The 17436-nt window shown below is 42.7% G+C and overlaps 1 protein-coding gene across 2 annotated transcripts in view; it reads right to left on the bottom strand.

Annotated features, from left to right (window-relative positions):
• The window catches only part of RGS5 (regulator of G protein signaling 5), a 51650-nt gene that overhangs the window by 11377 nt on the left and 22837 nt on the right, over nucleotides 1–17436 (bottom strand). Inside the window, exons 2-3 of one of the 2 annotated variants that reach the window (XM_029935698.1) lie at nucleotides 13216–13326; nucleotides 5590–5651 (exon numbers count right to left, since the gene is read on the bottom strand). In XM_029935698.1, coding sequence (XP_029791558.1) covers nucleotides 5590–5651; nucleotides 13216–13326 — 173 coding nt within the window. Of the gene's footprint in view, nucleotides 1–5589; nucleotides 5652–13215; nucleotides 13374–17436 lie in introns of those variants that run through there. The other variant, XM_029935697.1, reaches the window with a different exon arrangement.

The following is a 17436-nucleotide window of genomic DNA, read 5'->3' as shown; positions in this document are numbered from 1 at the left end:
AACGGGGGCTTGATCAGAAAACGCTTGACTTGCCTCACTCCCTGCGTCTCCCTCCTGCTCTATTTCTCTCTCTCTCCCTCAGGAATGGACCCGCAAAGATTTACCTCCCCGCCGGCTGGGGCAAGGGACCCGACAAGTGGCCCCCAATGTGGGGCGAGTGATGGGACACAACAGTTAGGGAGAGGGAGGGGGCAAATCATGAGAGACTCTTGAATACTGAAAACAAACTGAGGGCTGATGGAGTGGGGAGGGGGAACGGGGGGGTGATTGTCATGGAGGAGGAGCACTGGGTGTTATATGGAAACCAACTGGCAATTAACTATTAATTAAAAAAAAAGATTTGTATGATGGTGAGAGAAGAGCTTTCTTCACTCTTGTTGATGCCGTTCCCGACATACCCATCTTCTCCAGGAGGCTGTTCATTCTGTGAGTTCAAGGTTTGAGATTCACGTACCTTTGCCTCTCCTTCACGTCCACCTCCTAGTCTAAATCTGTGCCTCACGTTGAATAGACAGACGTTGAGCCAAATAAGACCCATTAAGGGAAGACTTTCCTCCCACATCACAGAACCGAAGAACAGAAAGTTAGAAAAATAAATGTTCTACCATGGCGGTGCTTTATTTCATAAGCAAGTTGCCTAACTTCAATCTCCTTTCCTGAAAAAGAGAGATTGTTATGGTATCAAAGCCCTAAAATATTGCACTCCTTAAATAAACCACTACATGCAAAGTGCTTTGGGCAGTGCCTTTCACAAGGTGAGCCATACATGTAGCCTATAGCTGATGTTGTTATTGTTGTTTTGAAGGAATTTTTGGCTGTCAGTGAGTAAGATGAAGACATAAATCAGCCAAAAAAAAAGAAGGGAGAATACTGGAAACCAAAGAGAGAGAAGCAGAAGGAGAAGGCAAAGATAGGAAGAGAGAGAGAGAGAGAGAGAGAGAGAGAGAGAGAGAGAGAGAGAGAGAGAGAGAGAGAGAGGGACAGCGAGAGACAGAGAGAGAAAAAGGAAGTGAAGACTAGATCTGGGCTATTCCATCTCCCCATGGATGAGTTCAAATCTCAAGGGTGTCTCAGGAAATGCTCTGACATTTTGGAGCTCCTGGGAAAAAAAGAATTCACATATAAACTTCCCTGCTGCTACTAGATTGTGTTTCATTCTTTCTTGGAATTAAAAAAATTTTTTTTAATGTTTATTATTTATTTTTGAGAGAGAGAGAGAGAACACAAGCAAGGGAGGGGCGGAGAGAGGGAGACACAGAATCTGAAGCAGGCTCCAGGCTCTGAGCTGTCAGCACAGAGCCTTACTTGGGGTTCAAACTCATGAACTGTGAGATCATGACCTGAGCCAAAGTAGAATGCTTAACTGACTGAGACACCCAGTCACCCCCTTCCTTGGGTCTTAAAGAGAGTCACGTGGAGGGATTTAATGACACTGTCTTTTAAAATTTTTTTTACTTTAAGTTTACTTATTTTGAGAGGGGTGAGGAGGGGCAGAGAGAGAGGGTAGAGAGAGTGAATCCCAAGCAGGCTTTGCACTGTCAGCATAGAGCCCTATGCAGGGCTTGAACGCATCAATTGTGAGATCATGACCTGAGCCGAAACCAAGTATCAAACACTTAAGTAACTGAGCCACCCAGGCGCCCCTAATGTCTCTGTCTTATTTAAATTTCCATGTGCAGTCTGTGTTTGTGTTTAATGAGCAGCACACTCATTATTTGTCCCATGGACAAATGAATACAGATGTTGTCACCTACAGAACTGAACAGTAAACATTTAAGAAACTGACGTACTGTCCAAACAGAGTCAAATACACTGGAGGACTAAAAATGATTTCTTAAATGAGGAAAAGCAAGAGAATTCTTATTAGCTGGAAAAGATTGAATAGCACTTTAATTGTCTTATCTTTAAGAGGTTAGGTACCAATTGATTTCATTCCCACTCAAGAAAAATATGGATTTAAGGAATACTCAGGAACTATATCAATGGTGAGTCCATACCCTGCATTAGCGGAACAGAATGCCAAGTGTTCTTCGTAAGTCAACAAAAACCCCACTCCTTGAGGTTCAATGGTTTAGTTTATCCAATCAAACATGCAAGCAGATTGTGGAGTTTCAAATGCAGAGATTTCTCAAATGTCTCTTTCTGGGTTACCTATTTTGCCTCATTCACAGCTAATGTTAGGCATTTCTGATTACAGACCATGAGTTTCAGCAGATACAGTCATTTCATGAGAGCTGAGTTGCTAAAGTTTGGCTTCAAGTTATTCATGAGACACAGTAGCTGGTGTTCGGGAGAATAGGTCAAATGTTTCTTCAGGTTGATGGTGCCTGGTGTTCCATGAGTCCTTCTCTAGGGCATAGGAGAGAGCTAGAAGCAGAAAGCAGAGACAGCATGGCAAGAGAGACTCACAGAGCAAGAAGGGGACTCAGAGAGGGGAGCAGGGGGAGAGGGGAAATGGAAAAATAAAGAGGAAGAGAGACACACAGAGAGTAAGAGCAGAGGAATAAACTTTCAAAGACAGGTGGTCTCATTTACTAATGCCCCTCCCCTCCCCACGCATGGCTCTCCACTCTTTCTGCGAGATCTCTATATTCATACCAGAACCTCTCTTTCTCACTTGACCTAATTTGAATATAGAGAAATACTCTTTCAAAGGAAGAATTTTGACCTGAGTGGTTATCAAATGCTTTTCCATTTATCACTAGGATAAATTAACTTCCCAAGTCTTAAAAATGTTAATTACTGGGGTGCCTGGGTGGCTTAGTTGGTTGAGTGTCTGACTCTTGGTTCCGGCTCCCAATCATGACCTCAGGGTTGTGGGACTGAGCCCTGAGATGGGCTCTGCACTAAGCATGGAGGCTGCTCGAGATTCTTTCTTTTTCTCCCTCTGCCCCCCGACCCCTGCTGTCTCCCTCTTTCTCTGCCTCCCTCCCCTGCTCTTTCCCTCTCCCTCTGCCCCTTCCCCTGCTCTCTGTCTTTTCCTCAAATTAAAAAAAATTGGAAGTGACAAAAACACATTTAAAGAAAAATGTTAATTACTCAGGAGGATAATTACTTAGAACTTAAGATTATACGTACACACTCATGTATACACAGACACACACTGTATAACACATCTATAAGGATATGTAAGTTTGAAATATATATAATTAAATAAAATGTGAATATTACATGTACATATTTACACAAACACACTGATGGGAGTGTATATTCTCCCCACTGAGAAGTAGCAGATAGCATTGTGAGAGTCTCAGGCCTCAAGCTCATACCATGGTGATCGTCTCTTTGCACACTGAAAGCCTTCAGACCCTCAACAAATGCTAAGGTGTTACCACTAATTGCCTCTGGTTTAACTTCTATCTCTCTCTTTCTTATACCAACATCTCCCTGTCCCTAAAATCCTGAAATATATGAACATGTGCCCCTACGGATTAGTAGGACTGAAAAGGATTGGATGTAGGCACACAAATTTATATCCTTCTCTTTAATGGTTTTGCAAACATGAAAATAGGTCTGCTAATTCTCAGGTTTCTTGACAGTAGCAATAAATACCTGTACCCAGGGTACTTAGCATTCATAATGTAGCAATAGATCATCTGTCAGGTTGCAGTTGGCCCCAGAACCATTGTGGAAGACAACAAATAAGTCAATTGATGAACATAAATATTTGTCTCTTAATCAACCTCATGGAATTTCTGGATCCAAGAAGCAAAATGAACTAATTCATTCACCCATTAACTCAACACACATTTACTGAACACTTTGTATGCGTCAGGGCACAGTATTCTGTTTAGCACCAGAAACAAAGAGAATCAAAGTGGATAAGATGAAGAAAGTTACAAAGTCAAGGTGTGGGTGGCCTTCCTCCAAATATAAGATAATGATTCTCTATTAGGTAAGTAGAAGCTTACCCTATCCAAAACAAGACATTTTTTTAAAGTTTATTTCTTTATTTTGAGAGAGGGAGAGTGCCTGTGTGAGTAGGGAAGGAGCAGAGAAAGGAGAGAGAGAATCCCAAGCAGATCCCCACTGTCATTGCAGAGCCCAAAGCAGGGCTCGAATCCATGAACCGTGAGATCATGACCTGAGCCAAAATCAAGAGTCAGACGCTTCACTGACTGAGCCACTCAGGTGCCCCATAAAAAAATTTATCACATACAATTTAACATATGTTCTTTGTTATCTGTGCTTTGCCTCTTAATAATGATACTTCCCTGAGAACCATTTAAAAAATTTTTATTTTTGCAAAGCATCTAACAGTTTCATATACCATTCTTGGGGCAAAGATGGAGAAATACATGTTGGATCCCTTAAATTGAATCATATCCTTAAAATGAACTATCCCACAAATATTGATTCTCTCCATGTTGTGTACTTCTTATTGGGAAATTATTTGGATCAAAAGGCTAAGTCCTAGGTGTCACTGAGTTCATAATCTATCATAGGAGGGAGACAGCTGTGAAAAAGTGCCTGGTAGCCAGTATCAAGCAGCAGAACAGATGTGCAGACAGGTGCTCTGGGGGCTCAGAGGGAGGATAAATCATTCTGGATGGCCAAGGAAGAGTAGGCATTTAGTATTCAGATTGCTTTCATAGGAGAAGAGTTTCAACAGATAGAGATAAGAATACAAAGTATTTCGGCCACATGGATTACATGTAGAATTCCCACACGGAGGAAAGAAGACTTCAGTTTGACTGCACAGCAACCATATTGTTATCATGGAGAATCTTAAACTTGATACCATAGGCCTTGGGAATCAGAAAGAATTTGGATTAGGGGAGAGGCAAGCAGCGCTCAAGTGTATTGGTATTAGCATGGAAAGGGGTTCTCACTGGGACCTCTGTCATGTCTTGAATGAAGATATAAGAGGCAAGCTCAGAAAAGGAAACCAAGGCTGGGGGAGATAACAACCCATGGCAGGCCCCAAAAGCAGTTAAGAGCATCTTGGACTAGGACCTACTACCCAATCTGTGGTCCCTAATCCACTGTTCTTCACACTGCTATATCCAGTCTTTATCAAGCCGTTATGAGGCTCAGCTGAAAAAGGCAGAATCTCTCTTTTACTGATGAAAATATTGAGAAACACACAGGTCAAGTCACTTGCTCTGGCTCATACAGATAAGCAGGATAGATGGGAAAACAATCCGTGACCATGAGTCCTCGGGATCTTTATTTTCACGTTCTCTTACAGGGCAGTAGACCTTCCTCTTCTTGCGAGCTGCATAGCCACATTCCCTGGGCATCCTCCCTTTGCTGAGTCCACATGGAAAAATGGAAGAGGGCACCTGGGTCAGTTGGTTAAGCATCTGACTTTGGTCAGGTCATGATACCATGGTTCGTGGGTATGAGCCCTGCATCAGGCCTTGTGCTAACAGCTCGGATGAAGCCTGATTGGGATTCTGTGTCTTGCTCTCTCTCTCTCTCTCTCTCTCTCTTAAAAATAAATAAATAAATAAATAAATAAATAAATAAAATAGAAAAAGAAAATTTGAAGAAGTGTCAAACTTGGAGAAGGACACTGGCAACACAAAGGCAATTTTTACTTTCATTCCCTCCCCTGACCTTTTATAAAAGACAATTCCAACTTACAGTTGTTCTGCAGGATCTTGTCCAGGGAATCACGCCACTGCAGAGCCTCATCCAGTGGGGGTCTACATCAAGAATTTAGACAAAAAGAAATGAGTGTCATGGGAAGGGCACTAACCGCATCCATTGACCATGCCTTAAAACTGCTTTTCTTAGAAAAGCTACAACCAATCACCCATCCTCAGGACAAGAGAGCGTGAATTATTTCTAACAACTGGATTGAGTGGTCTGTGTTTGCTGTCCTACATCTATATCATGTATGTTCATCTCTTTTTGAACAATGTGTTTAGGTCCGTCTCCTTTTAGAAGTAAAGTCCATTCAACATAAAGCTATGTCTTGATATTCTTGTATATCCTATGATAGTACCTCCAACTGTGGCCTTTTTTCCCCAAATGCAACAGAATGAAATGCAGTGGACCCTTTATAGGGATTGAACTCATGCTCTCTGCCTCCCTGATGCTCCACTTTAACCACCCAATCTAATCAGCAAAGGGCATTTGATTCCACATCCTGTTGCCATCATCAAGGCTGGAAGAGGGAAGGTGTAACGCTGCCTCACATTGGAGATGTGATCAGAGTAAGTCTTCATTTCTAAAAATCTGGATGCATTTTTTTTCCTGCCCTGTTAGGACAGGATAACAATTTTTAATAGATGTTCTCCTTCTGAGAAGAAAAGTGGTATATGTTGTGAATAAGAATGTTGTACATAAATGCTCTAGATGCTGACTCAGAAGGAGAAGGGAAGAGGCAACATATAATTTCCCCTTAGGCTGTTTTTATTTTAATGTTTACATATGCGGAAACCCTGCGGCTATTTCATTATAACCACTAATTCCCTTCTCCCCACAGGACTGTGTTAGTCAGGCTGGTATTGTCTGGGGAAAATGGCTGACGGTGCTCTCCTGGACCCCACCTGCGCCAGCTCCCGCATAATGATGTGAGTCCTGCCTTGTCAACTCAAAAGAGAGAGCATGGAATTTGTTAGAATAGCAAGGCCAGTGAAGGTATTTTTCCTAAATTGGAACTTTCTGAGCTCTTCACTATTTTTATCTACTGTTCAGACAGCCGAAGACTGTTCCTGCCCCTTTTTAAAAAATATTATCTTGGGGTTTCAAGTATGAAGATTAGCAGCTGAGCTTGATAAGACAATGCAAATTCCACTTTGCCTTTTGCTGCCCGGGCTTTGCTATAGATTCACTTTATCCGAGTCAGGAGTCCAATATGACAGTAGATGTTTTGGCTCAAGTGCTGTGAGTATTTCCTTCACTTAAAATATTTTTTTAATTCATTTTGAGAGAGACAGAACAGGTGGGTAAAGTTCAGAGAGAGAGGGAGAGGGAGAGAATCCCAAGCAGGCTCTGCACTGTGCGCACAGAGCCCAATGTGGGGCTCGAACTCCCAAACTGCAAGACTACCACCTAAGCTGAAACTGAGAGTTAGACACTTACCCCACTGAGCCACCCAGGTGCCCCTCCTTCACGTCTTTATTTTTCATCATGGAATATGGGCAGATTTGGGGTCTTAATTATTTGATTTCCTATAAAGTTTCGTGTTTTTACTATTTGAAGATTAAAGAGGCCAAAAATAAGAAGAACACACCTGCTGAAATGATCATAGGTGGTCTCCTTTTTCCTATCTAAGAACACAGGTATCATAGATCAAGAACTCCACACTAATCCCTTGGAAATTTATTTTTAAGATCTGAACAGTCTTTCCTCCCTGTGGCCCCATTTTCTTCTGGTTAGCATAAAGGAGCCCAGGAAAGAGAAATGACATCAAAAAGGGATTGTGAATATGTTCCTATATTTTTCTGCCTCATTTTGTTTCTTTTTTTTAAACTTTTAATGTTTATTTCTGAGAGACAGAGCACAAGCTGGGGTGGAGTAGAGAGAGAGGGAGACACATAATCTAAAGCAGGTTCCAGGCCCTGAGTTGTCAGCATAGAGCCTGATACAGGGCTTGAACCCACAAACCATGAGATCATGACCTGAGCTGAAGTCAGACACAACTGACTGAGCCACCCAGGCACCCCTGGCTCATTTTGTTTCTAACCAGAAAATGACCTGCTTTCTAGAGGTCATAACTCCTTTTGACTCTCCTTTATTACCCCATGCTGAGAGCTTTTTCTATGTATATGTTATTTCATATCTATATTTTTACCATAAATCTCTCCACATCTTAATTTCACTACAGTGGGTCCAATGTTCTGCAAATAATAGACCCCTATCAAGTCTCGACTTATTGTTGACAGAAACAGCAGGACATTAAATAATTGGACAAAAGAAACAGAGCAAGGGGAAGGCCTGGTTTACTCGGTGAACCGCTTTCTCCTTTCATGAATATTCTCATAAAAGGAAATCACCTTCCTCTTCCCCCTTTTCCTCTGGTTAGTAGAGAGGAACACAGGAAGAAGAAATGACATAAGCAGGTGCACCTGACTTAAGCAGGCTCCCAGATCCAATTTGTCCCAAATGGTCTTGTTCGAACGAGACTAATGATCAATAGCAGCAGTACATCACAGCCAAGATTAAATTCCTGAAAAGGACATGTGCAGAGTCCGCCTGGGGGTTAAATTAACCCAAATTGATTCAAGGACACAGTTGAGCAGGACACATGCCTTGCAGCATAAAGCCCAGTGTTCCGATTACCAGCTTAGGAGGCAAGAGAGGTTCATCCTGTCCTGATTCTCAGAATTTTCCAGCCCTCATTAAGTCTGACTTCTTTGGAAACAAGATAGATGCAGATCTAAATGGCCAATAAGTGCCCTGGTGTGCAAGGTCACAGCTGACCACAGAGAGTAGGCGTGGCGTCTCTGAGTGCGGGTGTGGGGGAAGGGGGGGAAGCCAGTTCACGTGAAAGGGAAAACAAACATTTCTAGAGATGATTAGCCATGCATTTTCTAATGCCCAGTGTAAATGCCGCCTGGTCCAGGAAGTGACCATCTCGACCGGAAGTGTTGTTTCTCTTTACTGTCCTCCTACCCGTTTACTTGTTGAGTTGCTTACAGTAGGACAGCAGTGCAGTCACTGCCAAAATGTAGAGTTTGTCAGTCATGGAGAACATTTCCCAGTCCCCCTGTCCAATGGTGCAGCCCCTACACCATTAATCTACCCTGTAATAAGTGTGCATCAAATGAATGCAAACGTTAACGATGATTCAGTGTGCCCATAGTTAGTCTGGTTGACGAAAGCCGTAAATAACACAAAACTTCGATTTCAAAAACACTAGTCCCCTGAACCATTGCTACAACTGTTGGCAACTCTGACACGTCCTAGCTGTCACCATGGGAAAGTGTGTTAACCTCTCTAAACACCATTGGGTTCCCTTCCTTGTTTGTTCTTCACATGGTCCCAGGCATGCATTGTTACACTTCTGGTAATATTCTCTGATGCTCTTCTTCTTGACAAGGGAAATGAAATCCTACTTATTTATTGGCCCTGATGTGCTAGCTCTGCTCTCCCTTCCCTCTCCACAGGGCAATGTGCTCATGACCTCTGCTCCAGTCCATTTGCAGACATTTGTTGAGCCCTTACCCCGTGGCCAACAGTGACCTGGGAGCCAACTATAGGGGTGCAGATAAAAACACCTGCCACTTTTTGTTGTCTAGCTTTGGGCCAAACATTGGACATACAGCCATAATCCTGGCAGTGAAGCTCACACAGCTGCTTACCAGCGCAGAATCTGAGAATGGAAACGCTTTGTAACTGTTCACAGCTAGATCCTGCCTCTGTGTGGAGGTCATTCTAGAGTTATAAAGTGGTAAAACAACAACAACCAAGTGTAGTCTAAAATTAGCAGCATGGGGTGCCTGGGTGGCTCAGTCGGTTAAGCGTCCGGCTTCAGCTCAGGTCATGATCTCACAGTTCATGGGTTCGAGCCCCGCATCGGGCTCTGTGCTGACAGCTCAGAGCCTGGAGCCTGCTTCAGATTCTGTATCTCCCAATCTCTCTCTGACCCTCCCTTGCTCGAGCTGCCTCTCTCCATCTTTCAAAAATAAATAAAAAACATTAAAAAATTTTTTTGAAAAAAAAATTAGCAGTATCGGGAGAAATGGAACATCTAGGATATAAAAAATACTATAAAATATTTGTATCACATGAAGGAAGGGAAGGAAAAGTAAGATAAAAACAGAGAGGGAGGCAAACCATAAGAGACTCTTAAGTACAGAGGACACACTGAGGGTCGCTGGAGGGGTGTTGGGTGAGGGGAGAGCTAAATGGCAGGTGGACATTAAGGAGGGTACTTGGGATGAGCATTGGGTGTTGTGTGTACGTGATGATCCACTAAATTCTATTTCTGAAATCATTATCCCACTAGATGTTAACTAACTTGGATTTAAGCTAAGAAAAAAGGATATCTGTATCAGCTCCTGAACATGTCACAGTTGATTATGTGGAAAGCCACGCTAACGGTTACTGCAGACTAACTTTATGTGTTGTACTAATTTATTTATTATTCACCATGAGGACCTACAGCACAGCCTTGGGAAATGCTCGCATATGGACATGGTGAGCAAAAGCGGGAGTCCTTAGAGAGAGAGAAAACTGTGGAGCAGAGTCAAACCCTGGTGACAAGTCAAAGGCGAGGCCTTAGAAAGGGTTCCTGTGGGCAGTAAGGTTTAAACCTGAAAGCAAGAGTGAAGAGAAGATCCTGGAAACAGCGGCTTTTGCGAAAGAAGATTCAAATCCAAGTAAGCATTTCGAAGAGTGACTCAAAATGGAGTCAAGAAGATGTTGAGGAAGCAGACACATCTCCTAACATCATAAACGTGTGGCTTTGGTCAGAGCTCCTGGACCACCTTCTGGGACACATCCTTCTACTTTGGACCCAAAGAGAGGTCAGAAACAGCTGTTAGCCAAACAGCCAGTCGTGTATTAGTAGCTGTGCCACACGAGTCACAATTCTTTCAAAACAAGTTATGTAACGTTGTGGTTTTTTACTTCATTAAGTCTGTACTTCACCCTGCAAATCGGGAGCACATTTGGTAGGCTCCGTGTCTCCTAGATTGCCACCCTATGACCCCAAATAAATGCTTCAGTTGTTTTACAGTCTCTTCATGATTGACACTTTCTGTTTCTAGAATTACCCCAGGAAAGCAAGAGAAAGAGATAGGAGTGGGAGGAGGGGGGCTGAGTTTTTTCAGAGTGAAACACGAGCCCAAAAGGAAAAGAGCAATGAAGAACGCGAAAATGGTAACAGACGCCAACTATGGGCGGTAGAGATGTGGGCAACTCTTTTCTATTTTTTTTTTCCATTTCAATTTTTTTCAATTTCTGTTTTTTTAATGAGAAACATAAAAACACTGTGGGGCACCTGGGTGTTTCAGTTGCTTAAGCGTCTGACTTCGGCTCAAGGTCATGATTTCACAGTTTATGAGTCTGAGCCCTGAATCGGGCTCTGTGCTGACAGCTCAGAGCCTGGAGCCTGCTTTGGATTCTGTGTCTTCCTCTCCTGCCTCCCCCCCTCCCCCCCCCGTGCTCTGTCTCTGTTTCTCAAAAATGAATAAACGTTAAAAATTTTTTTAAAGAAAAGGAAAACATTGAAAATATAGAAGTGATTTTTAAAAAAGGGAATGCTTTTTTTAAAAGATGAGGGGGTTAAAAATACCTTCAGTCTGGTGAAAGTTTATTTTCTTCACTGAGAAAGGAACATGGGTACAAAAAAGACAGAGAAGTTTTAAATGAGGAGAAGGGAGATCAGTTGAGCTCATGTAGAACACAGTCTATTCTTGATAGTTAAAAGGCAAGGAAATTGGCCAAACATGAGGAGGTGAGGGGGTTTAGGGGTTTGACAAAGGGTGGGAAAGCCTTGTAGTGGTCACCCTGAAAAATGCAATAGAGACACACAAGAGTCCCTAGGGATATGAAGGACATTTTTCCCCCCTTAACAATTTAAACTTGTGGAAGAAGAATGGTGACAGAAGACAAGAGAAGAAAATCTCCAATAAATATCAACCCCAGATTTTCTTCCCAAATGGCTTCTCTGTGAATCCCTGTTAGGCCAAATAGCTCGAATGTCTGTGTGGACAATTAAAACGGAGAATCAAAGCAGGAAATGTAGCACTGTATTTATTTTCGAAAGTGAATTCCTACAGATCCATAACCACCAAAATGTTTACTTCAAAATAGATTTTTTTTTTGATCTGTTGCTGCTATGAAATATGTTTCTCATTCCCCACCAGTGCCTGGTGTCTGCCACTCCACACTGAATTAGCTTCCCCTTTCTAAATGCAGAAAACTCAATTATGCCTCACTTCCGGTATGGAATCACTTTGAAGTAATAAGAGAAGAATGGAAATATCCACTTAGGTTGATGGAAAAAGATTTAAAAGGAATAACCCATCTTTTCCTCTCCCAGCCCACACAACTATATTAAATTGAGGGTCATTTGGACAGAAATGACTGGCCAATTTATATGTATGTTATGTTTTAAAATAAGTTCAGGACTAAAGGGCTTCTTGTGTTTCTACCACACTTCTGCGATCTCCTCAAAGCTTTTAGATAGCAGAGTGAAGAACTCGACTACATTGGTTTTTCTTCTACCCAGTTGCCCAGCTTGATTTTCATGCCCATGAAAATGTTTGAGGGTGTGGATGGAGATGTAAACAGTATGTGCTGTGAGGAGCATTCCTCCCATGGTCATTTGGACTGTGCCACCACAGCTTGAATCTTTAGGATTCTAGTTTCTCTCCATGCCTGAATTGATGGGAGTGGGGAGGTGGGGGAGGGGGAAGGAGAGAAAAGTCCAGTCAAGAATAGTAACTTATGGGGGTGCCTGGGTGGCTCAGTCGGTTGAGCGTCTGGCTTCAGCTCAGGTCATGATCTCACGGTTCATGGGTTTGAGCCCCGCGTCAGGCTCTGTGCTGACAGCTCAGAGCCTGGAGCCTGCTTCCGATTCTGTGTCTCCCTCTCTCTCTGATCCCCCCCTGCTCGTACTGTCTCTCTCCATCTCTCAAAAATAAATAAATAAAGAAAGAAAGAAAGAATAGTAATTTATGGATTGGGGTTAAAAATGCTTAATGTACATTAAATAGAGTTGGCTGGTCGAGTGTTCCTTCCTCTGTCAAGGAACTGTCCTCGGTTCCTCTGTTGGGCCCTGAGGGAAAAATATTTTGGAGAAGAAGCTATTTGGCTTAAATGGTATGTCTTGGTCTTAGCATCTTCCTGAGGGAAAAGTTTCCATTTGTATCTTCTTGCCGAGGAAGCAGCCTTGGCTGGCTTGGCAGCAGGTGAGCTCACCCTGAGATCATAGGAATTGGATCAGAATGGTTCACCAGAGCACCAGGCAGCAAGTGAATAGGTATTTTTTTTCCCTGTCATACTTCTGTGTGGTAATTAACAGATGAGGAGGCTGGTGCCGTATTATAAGGTATTGTCTGTCCCTCCCACAAGGTCCCCGGCAAGTCCTTATCTTTATTTTCTAAGTCATCTGTCAGTACCCAATATTATGCTCCAGACATAGAAAAGTAAAAATATGCTTATTTACAGACCAACTCTTCTCTGAGGGATCTTACGACCTTCAGTGAGTAATCGAAGGTGGGGCGCTCTACAGGGGAGGGTTGGTGCCACACACTTGAGAAATAGCCATCCTCTGAAAGAAAAGCAGTGAGATCCATGTTCATGACTCACTTCTGGGTCTTGGCTGGCTTCTCCGGCTTCTCATTGTATGGAATGACAAGGTCAACCGCCGAGTCTGGCTTCTGGAGGAGAATTCCCAACTTGATCTTGATCTCCTTGGCCCTGAAAGGAAAGATGTAAGGGAGAATGGAGACACCGTATGAGCACATCGATCTGACACATAGATTTCTTTCTGTGTCAGAGAAACAAAAATGAACAAAACCCCATTGTACTGTTGTGTCAGAAAGAACCCTGATGCAGAAGTAGAGATGCATGAGCACTAATAATTAATATTTATCAAGCTCTTATTATATTCCTGGTTAATATGCATAATCTAATTTGTGTGTGTGTGTGTGAGAGAGAGAGAGAGATGGAGAGAGAGAGAGCTCAAGAAGGGGAGGGGCAGAGGAAGAGGGAAAGAGAGAATCTCAAGCAGCTCCATGCCCCGTGCCGAATGTGATGTGGGCCTCCAACTGATAGTGAAATCATGACCCGAGTTCAAATCAACAGTTGGACGCTCAACCAACTGAGCCACCCAGGCACCTTCTCATTTTATTCTTACTTACTGGTTTACATGTATTCTTTCATTTTATTTAAGACAGATACTATAATATTATTCCTGTTTTACAGATGAAGACACTGAAAGTCAGAGTGATTAAAAACTTGCTTACAATAACCCAGCCAGTCTGTGGTGGAGATAGGACTGAGTCCACATGTCTGACTCCAGAGTTTATAAGTGAGCTACTCACTGCATTGCCTATTTGTCCTCCGAGGGCCCTGGTCCCAGATCTATCATTAACTAAATGTAGAAAATTAGAAAAATAATCATTTTTTTATCACCAGGTCTCAGTTCCCTCATCTGTAAAATGACAAAGCTAACCTAGATGTTTTCTTCAGCTGTCTCCAGCTCTATGATTAAATGATTCTGCCTGAATATGTATTCTCTACAAAGCGTCCTTTTATTTAGTGGATTTGGGTTTTTTTTTTCTCCCCAGACACTTGCCCATTGTTCCATAATGGCTAGTAGAGCATCTTACATGCAGTAAGCCTTCAGGAGATGAGTATTAACTGCCAGTGGGTCAACTTTAGCAGCATTATCCTGTTGCTTTCTATCCTCAACATTTTAGTGAGTAGATGCAATTAAAATTTGGGGTATTTCATGACCATAGGACACAACTGTTTTCATGTCTAATTTCAAAACTAACCTTCTGAGTTATCCATTATTTCACGTTAAGTGTGAACTCCAACAGCACCAGCAAATCATAAGCATTAATCCATAAGGCAAGCTGTTGTATACTGATAGGCCCAAAAAACTATTCTTTCACTGCTGTCTTGGTGCTTTGCACATGCTCTTAAGATAGGATTGATCACATTGCATTCTGGTTATTGATTCACATGTCTTGTTTTCTGCACTGGAAGGTGAAGGTAAGCGCTGAATCTTGAATACCTGTCACCCTGCGGGAGCTTAATGCACGGCCACCCAGTCAACACTCAAAAACTTTCCCCAGAGTGAATTGAAGAGATCTTGACTTTGTTCCTGGCAAATCTGCTAACATTTCTCTCCCCATCAATAGGGATCCTAAGCGAAGTCTTCAAGAGCTATGATGGGATTAATTTTGTGGCCAGATAGGGTTTTCCTGCTCCAAATAAACTTTCCTCATCCATTCACATGGAGATAGTGATGAGACAACGTAAGTAAAGAAAATGCGTGAAGGGCGCCTGGTTGGCTCAGTTGGTTAAGTGATGGACTCTCGATTTCCAGTCAGGTCGTGATCTTGAGGGTCATGCGTTTGAGCCCCACATCTGGCTCTGTGCTGACGATGCAAGTTTGCTTGGGACTCTATCTTTCCCTCTCTGCTGCTCATGCTGAGATGCGCACTTCCTCCCTCTCTCAAAATAAATAAACAAAAATTTTTGAAAAGAAAATGTGTGAAATTAACAATCATGGATATTAGAGAGCAAAAGTTAAAAAATCTACTGTGTACCTTATCAAAAAACTATAAATATTGAATTATATCATAGTTTCCTTTAGTATCACAAATACAATTTTGAAACTATGATTTAGATTTAGTCACTTCTACAATGTCTTTTCCTTTTCATTTCTTTCCACTTCCATTCTTTCCCTAGGACCCTCTCTCTGGCTGATTCTGGCTCAGATCCCACAGCCCAACACCAGAACACAGCACTCTGGTTGAAACTGGAAAGTTCCACGGGCGGAGCTTACATAAACCATGAGAATAAGTGTCATTTTGATTCCAAGCTCTGCAAGTTGCTTAAATTAACCAATGTTTCAGATTTTTTGCCCAGAAAATGGGACTGATAAAATAGTACATCCTCTTTTTCGTGATGATTAAATATGTTAATGCATGTGAATCACTTCACACAGCGTTTGGCATATAATACTGCTTCTTCAAAGTTAGTTCTAACTGCATAATCATTTTTCCAACTAAGCTCAACCCATGTTCCCTAGCTTCAAGTACCAAATTAAAACATCCAAAAAGATTCCCACCAGTTACTAAGAATTACTACATCCACCACCTGCCATTTTCTAGCTCAGGAGACAAGAATCACCAATTTAATATTTACCCGGAATAGAAAGACAACATTACGAAGGCAGGGAAAGAGGGATGCAAGCAATATTTGTGGCTACCCTCTGCTGGTTAGGGCTCAACAGGACAGCCAGAAACACCAGGTCCATTTTTTGCGGTCAGGTATCCCACCCAGTTCTTGTAGAACTTCACCCATGATACATTCTCTTTCTGGCCAAATATGACCCTTACTCCCCACCCTTCAGGGAAGCAGTGTATGAAGCAACTGTTTTCAGTCTCAACCTTGACTCAGTAGTTCACCCACCAACATTTAGATAAGGACGATCTATCAAACGTGTCTCATATGCTTCGTTTTTTGTTTGGTAGGCTCTGTAAGTTTTTTTTTTTCCTTTCAATTTCTGGTTCTTATTTCTCCCTATGTCCTTTGCTCCATTTGGGCCATTGCTTTTTGTAAAAGGTAGAGAGACACTTGTATATAATTGCTGGTGAACAAGCAGGTTGGACACAAAGGGGTAAAGTATAAGGAGTGGAGTTTTGTTAAAATTCGTTTATTCGTTATTAATTTCCTCCTTTAAAATTTTTTTAATGTTTCTTTATTTTTGAGAGAAAGAGAGAGGGAGAGGGAGAAAGACAGTATGAGTGGGCAAAGGGAAGAGTGAGAGGAAGACAGAGAATCTGAAGCAGGCTCCAGGCTCCGAGCTGCCAGCACAGAACCTGACACGGGACTGGAACACATGAACTGCGAGATCATGACCTGAGGTGAAGTCAAGAGTCAGACATTCAACTGACTGAGCCACCCCGGCACCCAATCATTTCCTCCTTGATCGTGTTGAGTGTCAGCAGCACGTGGTCAACATACAAATACGCACAGAATTTGGTCCTTGCCTCCAAGGCACTTACAGCCCATTGACGCTTCAAACTTGTATTCGATCACAAGCAGCTTTTCAAGCAGAGGATCCAGAGAGCAGTAGATCTCTGGCCCACAAGGGCAAGTCAGGGGGGGCTTCTGGGAGGAGGCAAAGTGGGAGCAGCAGGAAAAGATGGGCCCTTCCTAGCAACAAGAGGGGAGTGTGCCTGTCCTCTGGAGGGAGGCAGAAGTGGTTCTGCACTGCAGGAGGGTGGGGTGTGAGGAGGGGTGGCAGAAAGCCGGGTTAGAAGCTGGCTCACTCTGCCTCTCCTTCCGGATGAAGAGGGAATGACCCAGGAGCCTCCGTGCAGCACTCAGCCTACCCCAGTTTTGGTAGGAAAACAAAAAAGAAGTGATAGGATTGAAAAGGGCCTTCGAAGACCGAAGACCGTGTCTGTGTAAACAGTGGCTTCCCATCCTACAAACTCAATCTGGTTTGAATTTTTCTTTTGTTAACTCTTTCAGGATGTAATTTCCCACAAACATGTGGTTTTTCAAAAGGTGGTTAAAATTTTAACACCTCCCACAAAAGCCTTTTAAAACCAGAATCAATCAGAGGCGCCTGCGTGGCTCAGTCAGTTGAGTGTCCAACTTCGGCTCAGGTCATGGTCTTGCAGTTTTGTGGGTTCAAGCCCCGCCTTGGGCTCTGTGCTGACAGCTGGGAGCCAGGAGCCTGCTTTGCATTCTCTGTCTCCTTTGCTCTATTCCCCTCCCCCACTCACACGCTGTCTCTCAAAACTAAATAAATGTAAAAAAAATTTTTTAATTAAAAAAATA

Source organism: Suricata suricatta, chromosome 3 (genome assembly GCF_006229205.1).
Source record: "Suricata suricatta isolate VVHF042 chromosome 3, meerkat_22Aug2017_6uvM2_HiC, whole genome shotgun sequence".
NCBI lineage: Eukaryota > Metazoa > Chordata > Mammalia > Carnivora > Herpestidae > Suricata > Suricata suricatta.
This window is presented reverse-complemented; position numbering and strand designations above follow the sequence as displayed.